The 15,367-nt window shown below is 32.7% G+C and overlaps 1 protein-coding gene across 4 annotated transcripts in view; it reads right to left on the bottom strand.

The window, feature by feature from the left end:
- The window catches only part of LOC114335387 (dmX-like protein 2), a 257,436-nt gene that overhangs the window by 188,578 nt on the left and 53,491 nt on the right, over nt 1-15,367 (bottom strand). For all 4 annotated transcript variants that reach the window (XM_050656400.1, XM_050656403.1, XM_050656401.1 and 1 more), the window contains 5 exons: nt 15,009-15,243; nt 12,602-12,748; nt 3,128-3,248; nt 2,356-2,538; nt 2,054-2,184 (listed from right to left, as the gene is read on the bottom strand). In XM_050656400.1, coding sequence (XP_050512357.1) covers nt 2,054-2,184; nt 2,356-2,538; nt 3,128-3,248; nt 12,602-12,748; nt 15,009-15,243 — 817 coding nt within the window. The remainder of the gene's footprint in view (nt 1-2,053; nt 2,185-2,355; nt 2,539-3,127; nt 3,249-12,601; nt 12,749-15,008; nt 15,244-15,367) is intronic.

A 15,367-nucleotide genomic window follows, 5' to 3' on the forward strand; every position in this document is an offset into this window, starting at 1 on the left:
ATTGTAATAAATCTGTTCAAACTTGAGTAATACCGTCTTAAAGTGGTGGTAATTCTGTAAAACTACGAAGTTTTCAAAAAATACATTTATTGAGACGTCGTCATATTATTTGAACTATATTTTTGATATATTTTTTTAATAAAACATCGTTTAGTAAGATGTTTTAAACGTAAGTTGTACTGAGAGTTTTATAAGAAAAATTGTATTAGTTACACATTTTTAAACAAAATTCATGTAAGTCTCATTTTCCGCCCACACCGTTCTTATGCCCATACATTTTATGCCTTTTTATTATAACCATAAGATAGCCTAATTGTCCTTATTTCATGTCCACTTTGTAAAATTTCATCTCATCCATTAGTTAAAGAATTACATTAAAATAACTCAATCGTGCACTTCGCCGAACGCTAGCTTACAGTGCGCCAATGTTTGTGAGAAGGGTGACTTTAGAGTTATAAATAAAAAATTATAGAAGCTACACATTTAATTTTAGAAAACTCTTTATATAAGGTTTATTTGTAAAATTTTCTGAATTTTCCAATGGTCAGTTTTTTTTTCGAAAATTTATATTTTCGAAGTTATTTAAAAAACATCTAATTTCGCAGTTCCAGTAGAACTTTTTGGTATGTTGCTTCTTAAACTTAAGAGGATCGGTACGTTTTTTCGGCTGCAATGCAATTCAAATGGGGATTCATTTTTTTCGAATCCTGAAAAAACTAATAAGTATTTTTGAAAAATTTAAACGCAGAATGAAAGATTACGTTATTAGCGAGGGCCGAAAGTCCCTGAGAACTTCTATAATGTTTATTTTAATAAGTTACAGGGGTGAAAAACTAAGAGAAAATTTAGTGTGATTTTTAATTTCAAATATATCATTCAAAATAAACTTTTTATTTATTCTAAGGGACTTTCGGCCATCGGTAATAATTTAGTCTTTCATTCTGCGTTTAAATTTTTCAAAAATATTTATTGGTTTTTTCAGGATTCAAAAAAAATGACCACAATGCCGTGGTAATATTTTCCAAATCTATCTTTGTCTTACAACGCACTCAGCCGAATATAATATTGTCAGCATATATAGGGCTTTTCATCGATTGTCATTTGTTTCGAGCTTCTGTCATGTGTCACATAATATTAATATATCTACGCCATACGTCTTTGGTTTGTATCATTGTTATATACCAATAACGTATGACGTAGATATATTAATATTATGTGACACACGACAGAAGCTCGAAACAAATGACTGTGAATGAAAAGCCCTATTGTCAGTCAGACACTGACAATCAGTGACAATTTTAAATATTTGACATTGCATCGGGAATGTGTTGAGTTATTGATTAAATATTATTGATATATAGTGTATTTGATAAATAATTGATTTAAGACGTGAACTTAAGAAATAGTTATTTATTGTGTATTATTTGTGGAAGATCCAAGCAGAGAATACATCAGGATAATATATTCTGTGATCCAAGTATTTTGTTGTTAAAGATGTTCAAAATTGTAAGCGTTCCATAACAATATATTATTAAAAAATCACTTTAACACTTTTCTTTTTTTCTCGATTGAGTATTAGTCTTTGTTGTACAAATAAATTATTACAATCACTGAATACATAGTTAGTGAAAAAATTATCACATTTATTAACTGAATTAATAATTTGCAATTATAAAAATAACAGTTATCCAAGAACATTCAAAACCCATCTCTTTAAATTAATGATGACATTTTCAAGTAGAATGACATTCTAGTACTGTTTACATATCCATACCAGTGTGAATTTTACTACACGTAATTTGCCGTGTAAAGACAGAAAAAGTAGGGACACACGTAAAATATTTGCGAATTATGTACCCATAGCCTTAATGATATATTTTAAATTTTTCAAAAATACTTATTAACTTTCTCAGAATTGGAAAAAATGAATACATTTAAAAAGCATTGGGTTGAAATTTTGCGCTTATTACTAGTAATACTGGTGTTAATATGCAAAATATTTTTTACCTTCTACATTTTACTATTTAAGTAAATGGAAAATAAAAAGTCTTACCCGTTCCATGATATCCATAGGAATGAAAATCGTGAACGCTATACGTAGAGGGTAACGTTGGTATAAGTGGAGATGCATAGCCTTTACCATGTCCCTGATCTTTTGCGTTACGCCGTATGTGAAAGCAGGTCCTAAAAATTAAATTTTATATATTTGTGTCATTTTTAAAGTTACACGTCTTTAACTTTAGGGGCCAAACGAAAGACAAAATTTTTTTTCTTTAATATATATTTTAAATTATGTTCTGTTGTGATTTATAGCTTTTTTTTCGAATTTAAAATTTTTAAGTTCTATATACTTACTTCATATGTTTTAGTCGTTGCATAAATCGATGTTTGTGCCTGTGTGTTCTAAACTTGGGATGGTGTGCCTGTGGGTCTAGTTGAGATAAATTGACCAGGCCATCTTCTGGTAAAACGGTTTCCACCCACAAACGACAGATGTTGTCTTTGCAAGAAGTTACCAGCATGTTTGATACTGATCCCCTAAAAGGTTTTGTAATATAAAGAAAAAGCACATAACATAAAATCAGTATTGAAAGATGGAAATTAAACATTTAATATGGAATGCACCCACTTATCAACATGTATTTTCAAATTTCGTGAATAACATAGTATGTAAAAAAGATATTTTTTGAAATCATCTAATTTTTGTAATTTAACCAGTGGCGAGCTCTCAGGATTGGTGTCAACATTTTCTCCCTGGAGCAAACAATGCTTTTTTAAAAAATTATCTATTCATTTTTGAATTTACTACAATTTTTTTTTAATTTGAACTACAAAAAACTGACACGTACCTACTTAACTAGTTGCAGTTTTTTAAAGAAAATATCTACAATAACGTTCATTTTTATTGAATAAAAGGTGTTTGCTTTTTTACGTGAATATGAAGAGATTTTAAAAAATATTTTAAATTTTTTTTTGCTCAAATTACCTAAAGAATAGTGAGCAAAATGTTGCCAGAAAATACAAATAGGTGAATGTTAAATTATGGATCGCAACTACCTATCAATAAAATATTCTGCTAATTTCCAAAATAAAAACACTTCGCAATATATTTTCGTACAGTACTTACTTTGGCATATATTTACTAGTAGTCCTCCAAGAAATATGAGTCACAGCCCTTGGATGAGCAATGTATACAAAACTATAGTCCAATTCCAGAGGTCCTTCCATGCTTTTTGATGTAAAGAGCACTGAAAAATATATGAAAATATTAAACAAACATTTAAAGAACTTCTGAAACTGTTTCGTTTTCTTGTGGCATGTACAGCTGGTTCCTAAAAAACGATACGACTCTTAGTAAGATTTGAGCAGTGTATTTGATTGGTCTGACATTACATTATATTTATTAAGACAGACAAATAATAAAATAAACAAACAAACAACGGATTACCTATGTTAATTCATAAATTGTAATAATTATCAAGGTCTAAATTTTGATATTATTTTGAGTTCCTGCATTTTATAAAGAGTATATAAATGATAGTTTTTACACAAAATAGGGTTGTTGTCCCACGTCCGGACTAGGGTGGTTGTTATTATTTTTATTATTATTAAGGAATAAAACAAACGACTTAACTCAACAATATATTAAAGTAAGAATTGTAACCAAATTAAAAGATAACTGGGCACTATCAAAGGCAGCAGAACATTTTAACATAAGCAGAACCACAGTTTTTCTATTAATAAAAAATGGGAGGAACAAGAAACTCTCGAAAGAAAGCGAGGGTCTGGAAGACCAAAACTATACTAAATTTAAGTATAGTAATAGTAAGTATAGTATAGTATAAATGTATATAAAAAAAAATTAAGTAGGTTGTTGTTGATAAAAATGAAAGCAGCAGTTGTTGAATAAATAAAAAGCAGTTTTTATGAAAAGTCAAATCTCTAGTTCTTTCTTAAATTAAATATATAAAATCTAATAGGTTATGTGGCCCCAGATCATACTTAACTACTGCGTATATTTAGTTTAAAGTATCGGTGTGTCCGAAAAAGCAAGAAAGTATATTTAAAGACTTTGCCGGTGTGTCCGAAGTATAAGGGTTTGAAAGAAAATACTAGACCCAGTGAAAGAAAGAAATAGAGTGGCGTGTGTCGCCGGAAATTTGAAGCAAAAAAAAATAATGGGTGACAAAATAAATATATCCACAGTTGGTAAATTTGATGGCGTTAACTTTCAACAGTGGAAGTTCCAACTGAAATGTGCCTTAAGGGCCAAAGGTATATATGGAGTTATTGATGGCTCGTTAATCAAACCAGAAGTAGCAGGAGACGAATTACAGGCATGGTTTAAAAAGGATGCCCAGGCTAGGTTCACTTTAACGTCTATTTATGAGCAGAAATCAGAATCAAATAAAATGATGTTGCATGAACGGTTTCATCAATATAAGATGAGTAGCCTAGATACTATCGCTCAACACATAGCAAAAGTGCAGAATGTTGCTAAGAAAATTAAAGAAGCAGGTGATGATGTGAGTGATATTGCTATTATGACAAAAATACTGAGTACATTGCCCCAAAAGTACAGAAATGTTAGACAGGCATGGTTGTCCGTAGACAGTGATAAACAAACTATAGGTAACCTTACCGCAAGACTGTTAGATGAAGAAATGAACTTAACTGCATATGAAGAGACAGAACAAGCACTGGCAACAATGTCATTCAAAGGAAAATATGATCAGAAAGGTCAAGAAAGGGGTGTAATATGTTTTGGATGTAGAAAGCGGGGGCACATTGTCAAATTTTGCAAAGAGAAAAAGAACGAACAGGAAAACAGTAGTAGCTGGTCATATAGAAGTCATAATCGAGGCAGAGGTGGCTTTAGTAACTACAGAAAAGGTTACAAAAAGAATGACAGAGCACAAGCTGGCAACTCTACAGAAAATCAGCATGGTGGTTCTTCGAGTAGCGCATATTATAATGTTAATAATGAGAGTGCATTCAACATAAAAGAGAAACAGCTAAAAAAAGTGGATACAAGTGATGATTGGATTATGGACAGTCGTGCATCAGCACATACAGTAGGAAAAATGAAAGAATACCCATGAACGAACATATAAAACACGCTGTATTTTCCTGTCACCGTATCACACAAAAAATTGGCCATCGCAAGTATATGTAATAATTATTATTACATGTACTTGCGCTGGGCAATTTTCTTTCTGACACGGTGACAGGAAAATACAGCGTGTTTTATATGTTCGTTCATGGGTATTCTTTCATTTTTCCGACTGTATGTGTTACAGGGAAGAATATTTTTTAATATTGACAGAACTTTTACATCACAGGTATCACTTGGCAATAATCAAACACTACCAGTACAAGGTAAGGGAACTATTAAAATAGAGAAGTTGATCAATGGACAATGGTTTAAATCCACTATAAATGATGTGCTATATATCCCACAGTTGAGAAAGAATTTATTTTCAGAAGGTGTTTTGACAAACAAAGGTATGAGTGTAATTAAGATTAACAATGAAGCCAAAGTATATGAAAATGAGAATCTAGCAGCAGTTGCTATAAAGGATATAAACAACACATATAAAATGATGTTTCGCACAATAATATATAATGCATGTGTGACTACAGTAGATGATTTAAAGATATGGCATGAAAGATTGGGACATGTTAATAAGAAATATTTAGAAGAAATGGTAAAAATGAACTTAATCAAAGGTAAATCAAAAATGAATAACCATTTTCAATTTCGTTGCAAAACGAAAATACAGCCGAACCATATTCTAGTCCAATCAGAGAGTGCATCAAGCACCTCTACCGGTTTAGAAACTTATTAGTCTCTCATCAGGAGGCACATATGCTGCTCTCCCCGATCCAACCAAAACAAACCCCAGCGTGCAGTCCCGGATTGCAACGAACGAAATGGCATAGATGCCCTAGCGGCAACTGCTAACAAAAAGACTAAGTTTTCACTCTAATGGCATATAAAACAACATAATGTTATTCCACATCCCACCAGAATGAAAACAATGGGAACCTTCTCTGGTTACACCTCCGAGGCTTCTACAATTTGCAAGCCATACGGATGCTGAGACTAAGGAAGATGAGGGAATTCTACAATTTACAATTCACGTCCCATCTGCTCAGGGCGGTAAAGTTCCAACGATAATGGTTCCCTTTGTACTCTAATCAGAGTAAATGTAAATCAAAAATGAATAACCATTTTCAATTTCGTTGCAAAACGAAAATACAGCCGAACCATATTCTAGTCCAATCAGAAAGTGCATCAAGCACCTCTACCGGTTTCGAAACTTATTAGTCTCTCATCAGGAGGCACATATGCTGCTCTCCCCGATCCAACCAAAACAAACCCCAGCGTGCAGTCCCGGATTGCAACGAACGAAATGGCATAGATGCCCTAGCGGCAACTGCTAACAAAAAGACTAAGTTTTCACTCTAATGGCATATAAAACAAACAACATAATGTTATTCCACATCCCACCAGAATGAAAACAATGGGAACCTTCTCTGGTTACACCTCCGAGGCTTCTACAATTTGCAAGCCATACGGATGCTGAGACTAAGGAAGATGAGGGAATTCTACAATTTACAATTCACGTCCCATCTGCTCAGTGCGGTAAAGTTCCAACGAGAACATTGATTTTTTTTTAATTTTTTTTTATTTACATTTACTCTGATTAGAGTACAAAGGGAACCATTCTCGTTGGAACTTTACCGCGCTGAGCAGATGGGACGTGAATTGTAAATTGTAGAATCCCCTTATCTTCCTTAGTCTCAGCATCCGTATGGCTTGCAAATTGTAGAAGCCTCGGAGATGTAACCAGAGATGGTTCCCATTGTTTTCATTCTGGTGGGATGTGGAATAGCATTATGTTGTTTTATATGCCATTAGAGTGAAAACTTAATCTTTTTAATCAAAGGTGTTACAGAAAAGAAACAAGATTTTGTGTGTGAAGGTTGTTTGATGGGAAAACAACATAAGAAGACTTTTAAAGAGAGACCACACACTAAGTTACCTCCTGGAAAAAGAATATTTAGTGATGTTTGTGGACCTATGCAAACTGAATCTGTACGAGGAGCACGTTACTTTGTAACATTCAAAGATGAGTACACCGGGTATAGAGTAGCATATTTTATTCGACATAAAGCAGATGTACTAGATTGTTTCAAAGTATATAATAGAAAAATTAAGACAAAGTATGGCTATTCTGTTGAAAAACTGCATACAGATAATGGTACTGAGTATACAAATAATGCTTTCAAATTGTATTCAGAACAAGAAGGTATAGAGTCAGAAACCACAGCACCATACACTCCAGAGCAAAATGGCAGATCTGAGCGAGATAACAGATTGATTGTAGAAATGGTTCGATGTATGTTATACCAATCTGGAGTAGATAAGAGGCTATGGGCAGAGGCAGTTAATACTGCCATCTACATTTGCAACAGAATTACAAGCAAACAGACACCAGGTTCTACAGCTTATGAACAGTGGACAGGGCAGAAACCTGTATTTGACCACATGAAAGTGTTTGGGTGTGATGCATATGTACATATTCCTGACCAGAAAAGAAGGAAACTAGATGCAAAGAGTGAGAAGGTTATATTTGTTGGATATGACAAAAACTCCACAAATTATAGATTATTCAACCCAACAACACAGAAAATAGTGATATCTAGAAATGTGTTTTTCAATGAGAAAATGTACAGTGCAAAGAAAAACAATGTGATCAAGATAGCAGCAGAAGATGATGTGACAATTTTTGAAATACATGAAAATGAACTTGAAGAGAGACAAGAAGAACAAATAAACGTTAATAATGAAATAGAAGTTTTACAAGATGTTGACAATATACCCAACTTGAGACCACAACGAAATAGACGTTTACCAGTCAGATTAAATGATTTTGAGGTAAATTTTGATATCTGAAATTGATATACCACAAAGGTATGAAGAAGCAGTGTCAAGTAGTGACAAAGAAAAATGGAAAACTGCCATAAATGAAGAGTTTGATGCACTAGTGAAAAATGAAACATGGACTATGGTTAAGAAGCCAGACATGCAGTTCTATATACAAACTGCATTTTTATATGGACATCTTGACGAAGACATTTATATGTCACCACCTGAGGAGCTAAAGTGTGAACCCGGCCTAGTGTGCAAGTTAGATAAGTCGTTGTACGGTTTAAAACAATCACCACGGTGTTGGAATCGAAAATTCCACTCGTTCTTGGCTAACTACGGTTTTCAAAAATCATCAGCTGATCAGTGTGTTTATACTGGATATGTAGACAATATTAAAGTGATCTTAATCATTTACGTTGATGACGGTTTGTTATTTTCTGAGAAAAAGTTAGCAATAGAGACAGTTTTATGCGCGTTAAAAGACTGTTTTGAAGTGACCGTGTCAGTTGGGAACTATTTTGTCGGACTAGAAATTACAAGAAACTTAAAGGCTGGTACAATGTTTCTAAGCCAAGCAAGTTATACAAAACAGATAATAGATAGATTTGGTCAACAAAATGCAAATCCTGTAAGTACACCAGAAGATATAAGTGCTGACTTAACAGGTGAGTCAAATAAGAGCATGCCATATAGACAAGCTGTAGGTTCATTAATGTTTTTAGCCGTAGTGTCAAGACCTGACATTGCACGTGCGGTGGGAGTAGTCAGCCGTTATACAAACAATTACAATGCAGCACAATGGAATGCCGTCAAAATAATCATCAGGTACTTAAAAGGCACAATAAATTATGGCATTTGTTATGACAAATTCAATCAAGTTAACATGCATGGATACAGTGACGCAGATTATGCAGGTGATAAAGAAACTCATCGTTCCACCACTGGCTACGTGTTTAAGATGGCAAATGGTCCTATTACCTGGACAAGCAAGAGACAGACCTCGGTATCTTTATCAACAACCGAATCTGAGTTTGTAGCTGCATCACAAGCAACAAAAGAGTTGGTGTGGCTTCAAAACCTTTTATCAGATCTTGAAGAACATGCAAGTTTGCCTACCACTCTATATATAGACAATCAGAGTGCAATAAAACTGATTAAAAATCCAGAGTTCCACCAAAGAACAAAACACATAGATGTGAAGTTCAAGTTTGTTCGTGAAAAGTATGAGCTTGGATATATGTTTCCAGAGTATGTTAATACAAAAGAACAAGAAGCAGACATCTTCACCAAAGCATTGCCTAAAAATCAATTTGAAATGCTTAGAATGAAAATTGGAATTGGGACAACAGAACAGAAATAGTAATTTGTTTTGTTAGCTAGTTTTGAATTTATTCGGTGGACATTTGTTATATTTTTTTATTTAAAAGGTTTGTTCATGGGTTGAACAACTTAACAAAAAGGTAGGAGTATTGGAATATGTTTTTGTAATGTTTATATAAATCACCCTTTAGGTTGTTATTTAAAATGTATATAAAAAAAATTAAGTAGGTTGTTGTTGATCAAAATGAAAGCAGCAGTTGTTGAATAAATAAAAAGCAGCTTTTATGAAAAGTCAAATCTCTAGTTCTTTCTTAAATTAAATATATAAAATCTAATAAAGGAATTATGAAATTGTCTTCTTCAGAGAACTCTTCCCAAACCTGTTGTATACCGTGCCTCAGCTCTTTAGCATTTTGAGGTAAAAAATTACGCCGATACAACCGTTTTATAATAACCGTATTATCTTTTATTAATATTAAAAACTGTTGTTCTGCTTACGTTAAAATGGTTCGCTACGGCTGGTAGCCAACCATCTTCTAATTTCGTTACAATTCTTGCTTTTAGTTCTTTGCTAGCATGTGGAGCCATTTTTTGAGGTTGAACAGAATAAGTTATCTGACAAATTTCAAGATTTGGCAGTGACAGTATGTAAATAATAAGTATTTATCCTTCAAAATACACTGCTCAATTTTCTACAAAGTACGCTTTAAAAATCGTATCAGTTTTTTTAGGAACCAGCTCTACATGTACAGCTGGTTAAACTGATACGACTCTTAGTAAGATTTGATCATTTTGAGCAGTGTATGATAGGTCTGACATTATATTATGTTTATTATGACAGACAAATTATAAAATAAACAAACAAACAAACAGCCATTTTTGAGGTTGAACAGAATAAGTTATCTGACAAATTTTAAGATTTGACAGTGACAGTGACAGCATGTAAATAATAAGTAGTTATCCTTCAAAATACACTGCTCAATTTTCTACAAAATACGCTTTAAGAGTCGTATCAGTTTTTTTGGAACCAGCTGTACAATTACGATCACTGAATAGTTTACACCTTAATTTTTATATTGTAATACTGTAAAATTGCGTTGTGGCATTTTTATGATTAATTATTTATATGGGAAATAATTAATTGTGTCGTACGGATCTGATAAATGTCAAAGTCAAAAAATTTCAAAAAGTCAATACTTGTCAAAAATTTCTTGTGTTGAAAAATAAAATAAAACGATATCAAATTCCTCCAAAAAAACTTCTTTGTATACTTCCCATTTTGTTAATTTTTTTTATTTAGCTTAATGCCTCGGCAACTCATGGCCCTTGGCATTTTTGTTAAATATAGTAAAATATATTTATATTGTTTTGATTTTTTAATTTTAATCAACCTATTCTAGGTACACCACTGGTAACGTCACTTTGACGTAAAAGGTGCGTTTAAACGAGGTAAAATTTAAAAAAAAAATGGGCTCCTAGATACGTAAGCCTGTAAACTATTCAATGATCGTAACTGTACAAGTTAAATATTATATTTATATGCGATTAAGCCACAAACGATTGTCATACAAATTACATTTTATATTTGTTTTAGACGTTTCGACTTTCACTTGACTTTTCAAAAAAGAAATAGGCTTTTTAAAAACGATTTGAGTAGTCGAAATCAAACAATTAAGGAAATGAACATACTGAGTCTAGAAATATTAGGCATAAGCAAAATGCACTAGTCTCGTTTCGGTAAAACATTTGTCATAGATAAAACGGTATATTAGATTAGATTATGTGAGATCGTTAAGGTTTTGCAGCCTCTCCGCACTTCGACCTATAGAGATCTTTTGTGCATATCTTAATATAGTTAAACTCTAGGATGCCAATACTTCTGAGGAAGTTGATTAGCATCCTAGATGACTTGTCTCCTATGTCAGAGAGCGCTAGAGTGACCTCATCTATGAATTTTAGTCGTTTGCAGAACAGTGCTACATAGTTGCATAGTATATGTTCTGCTGTTTCTTTTTCGTTGTCACAGAAACGACAGTTCTCGCCATCTGATTTGCCCATTTTTGAGATGATATCTCAGAGGACAGTGACCAGTGAAAAGGCCAGTGATCATTTTCATATATTTTTTACTCATTTGGGGAATGCGGTTTGTTGCAGTAGATGACACTTTGATGAGCCTTTTTGCTTGTCTTTGTCCTGGTGTGTTAGACATTATAGTTGTAGTGAATTGAGTTCCCAGGTCCGGAGTTCCTCTCTAATGTGGCTTTTTGATAGTCCACAGAAGTGTTCTGGATTTTGGAATGAGGTATTAGCCCCCCAGTATTTCTTTTGCAAGGCTATCAGCTTCATCATTTCCTGCAATTCTCTTGTGACCTGGCACCCACATCAAAGTTACTTTGTTACGTTTCGCCAGCTTCTTGAGGGATTGTTTACAGTCCCAAACCAACTTTGACTCACAAGTAAATGACTTTAGAGCCTTTAAGGCAGCTTGGCTGTCTGATAAAATAAAGACTTTTGCCATACGAGTGTCCCGGGTAAAGATAGTTGGGAAAAAACGGTATATTACTCAGAAAATAACACCTGAGATCATCTATATGGATAATTATTTCCAGGAGACTAAAAACATGCGTTGTAAATTTTGTTCGCTTTTCGGATAGAATATTGTTATTACAAATACAGGATCACACAGTGAATATCAACAAGTAGAAGTGTGTTTTAACTACGAATAAACCAGAAGTTGAAATTTTTTTATGAAAAATCCAGAAAAAATTTACAATACACCAGGAAACAATAAATTACAGTAATAATGGACGATTTAAATATAAAGATAGGGAAAGGCCGAGTGTACAAAACAAAAGGTCATAGGTGATTATTATTTTGAATGCCCACGTGGTTTAGATTACCACCCATGTTAGGATACGTTAACTAGTGCTAAAAGATAGTTTTCCGCTGTTACCAGAGGCGTGCTGTGAGGATATATACTTCCTTTTTTCCCCTCGCTATCTACGCCACACTCGTAATAATCATTTCAGCATGTTATTTTTAATTCTTCTTTACTTTTACGTAAATATAATCCTTTTGTCTAGATGCGATAGAGTAAGTAGTTTTCAAGTTAGTTGCATTTAAAGGTAAGGATTTAAAGGATTCAATAAGATTATGTATTTTAAACATTATGTGTTTAATTAAAGTAGTAAAATTGTAATATGTAACTCTACGGCTTACTCTTCTCTCATAAAGTGTAATAAAAGTTATGAAAATAATTAAGCATACAAACTACATTGATATAATGTCATTGTAGAAACTACAATGTGAGATTACACCATTTTGAAATCTACAAATACATACCATGCCTATTTTCATACCAAATTTTAACAAGTCTGTCATTTTCTCCACAAGTTGCGAAAAGAGTACCATCAGGACTAAATGCCAAATGTTGGACAGGAATGGCGGTATTAGCTTTCCAAACGCATTGCCATGAAGTTTGTTCTTGCTCTAAAATAGAAAAACACTAAGTAATTTCATACAACACTCCAAATAACTGAAATATCACATTTTACTTTATTTTGAGGCATTATGTGAATATTCAGCTACAGCTAACTATACTAGTATTTATAGCTACCTATTCGCTCCGTACATGACTGACGCGACACTTGGCGCCTTCACTTGACATTTCTGGATCTCACAATTTGAGATTAAACTTATGATAAAGTGAAGTTTCAAGTTATTGATATGTAATTAGTTTTTTAACGAAATTTTTACCAATTCATGTATAAAATTGATGTAATATTAAGAATTGGGTTTTTAAAAATTCATAACAATTTATCTTTTTAACTCTAAACGAACCGGAAAGGGAAAAAGCTACCCTCGTTTTTAAACTAGGAAGAGGAGTAATTCAAATTTACCGCGCTGTAATGCTTTATAATTGGTCCAACCGCAAGCAAGTTTACTCCAATAAATTATGAAATTTTGACACTATTCACATTTACGAAATTTTTAATCTATCGACAATTCATAGTTTAATTAAGTTATATCAGCGATTTTTGTGTTTTCTGAGGTATTCCTTGAATTTTTAGTTTTTTAGTCCTAATTTATATAAAAAAAAACTGTTGTTTTTAGAAGTCTTTAGCGAATAATTGTTATTAGTCTTATAAGTTGTCCGAAACTGATTACCTATTAGATTACCGTCGAAGACCTACATGATCAACTAAAAAAGAAGATGAATCTGGTCATTTTTATTTATAGTGTTCAACCAAAAAAGAAGATGAATCTGGTACTCCTACTACTTTAAATCTTTTCTCTAATGTATGCCATTATTGGAGGTCTATAGAAATTACACTTACTATTTTGGCTATTATTAGCACAATAGGGAACTTTTTTTTATTACATTAATAATGTTCAGATTTGTATAAAAATGAGATTTCCAAAATTTCACGCTTCAATAACGCATAATAACTCGTAATAAGAAGTAACGCATAATAAGAAGTAAAAATTTAAAGTCTTCTGTATTTTAAAATAGTTCAAAGTACCCGTGATGTCACATAGTTTTACTCTTAGACAAGGAAAGAGAGAGGACGAGTAATCCTATGATTAAAAGTGAAGCCAAACCGTCACCAGAGATTTTGATCATTGACGTATCTTTGGGGTATTGTTATGCATTGAGTATTTAAAATGAAAACATGAAATGTATTTAAAATGAAGAATTTGTGTATGGTAAATGTTTTATTAAGTTGCTCATATTATGTACATATATTTCAATACATACCTACATATGTTTTTATTACGAATTTTAGATGAGGATTTACTTTATTTTTTATGAAATTTTAACCTTCAACGAACACCCACCACTGGCAACCCATTGTTATATTTGATGTGACCGCCATGTTTTTGGTGACAAACAAACCAAAAACTGGCTTCACTTTTGGAACGTGTGTATTAAATGAGTGTTACCCGTCCTCCCTCTTTCCTTGCCTAAGGTTTTACTAGATTGTTATGTTTATGGATATATTTAGTTATATTCTTCTTCTCCTTCTTTAGTTTATTGGCCTCCACCTACTTGGGAGTAGGATGGGTATTTGGCCAGTACATCGTCGCGGAATAAGGGGAAAATATTTATATTCTAATGACATTTATCGTATGTCATTGTAATAATATATATCAGTTTGTTGAGATTGGAGTTTGATACAGTTTTTTAAAGAAATGAAAGAAGGTTTACTATGGAAAATAGAATCATTTTGTAAAAGTACAAGTTTTCTATGAATAGTTCAAACGATCAAAACCACTTGTAACGTCACATAACTGTATTTTCTACTGACGTTTATAATGTCTAATTTGAAATTATATACAATTTTGTTTACTTTGTTTTTGCAGAATGTAAACATATAACCCGATGACGTCACGACCCGTTTTGGGCTGGCTGCTATAATTTGAATTTTTAATCGTCTTTAGGGGCCAAACGAAAGACCAACAAAACTTTTTTTCTTTGATACATGTTTTAAATTATGTTCTGTTGTGATTTATAACATCTTTTTCGAATTTAAAATTTTATGCAAGTTCCCTATTAAATTCTTACGCAACATTTATTTACAATTTTTGATCAAATTTGGTATACAAACAATGAGAATGACATTACAAAGATACCTCCAATATTGTCATAGTTCGCTGCTACTTATGCTTGCATCGTTTCAGGGTACCCCCACCATGGTCACGCACGGAGCGAATATTAGTCAATGTAATGTCTATAATAATTAAATACCTTGCGGTTTATCAGGTTCATCATGAGGATCATCACCATCTTGATGACCTCCTCCTAGAGTAAATGTTACGGATGTTTGTTTAATATCTTCGTCTGCCGTCTGTGATTTTAAATGCCACAATTGAACATAAGTACCAGCTGTCAATAAACGGGTACCTTCCAAGTTCCAACTTAATGCACGTGTTGCAGAATCAGTTTTTAAGGTACCTGTTTGTACCCACCTATAGTCTAAACCCTACAAAGTGTTACAAATTATTTAATATCAATAAAGACTGTTAACAGCACATATTGTTAGGCAAAGTTTATAACGCAAACAACAAATTAGACCTTAAATTTCCCATTTGACACGTAATTTTCCT

This window comes from Diabrotica virgifera, chromosome 7 (genome assembly GCF_917563875.1).
Source record: "Diabrotica virgifera virgifera chromosome 7, PGI_DIABVI_V3a".
Taxonomy (NCBI): domain Eukaryota; kingdom Metazoa; phylum Arthropoda; class Insecta; order Coleoptera; family Chrysomelidae; genus Diabrotica; species Diabrotica virgifera.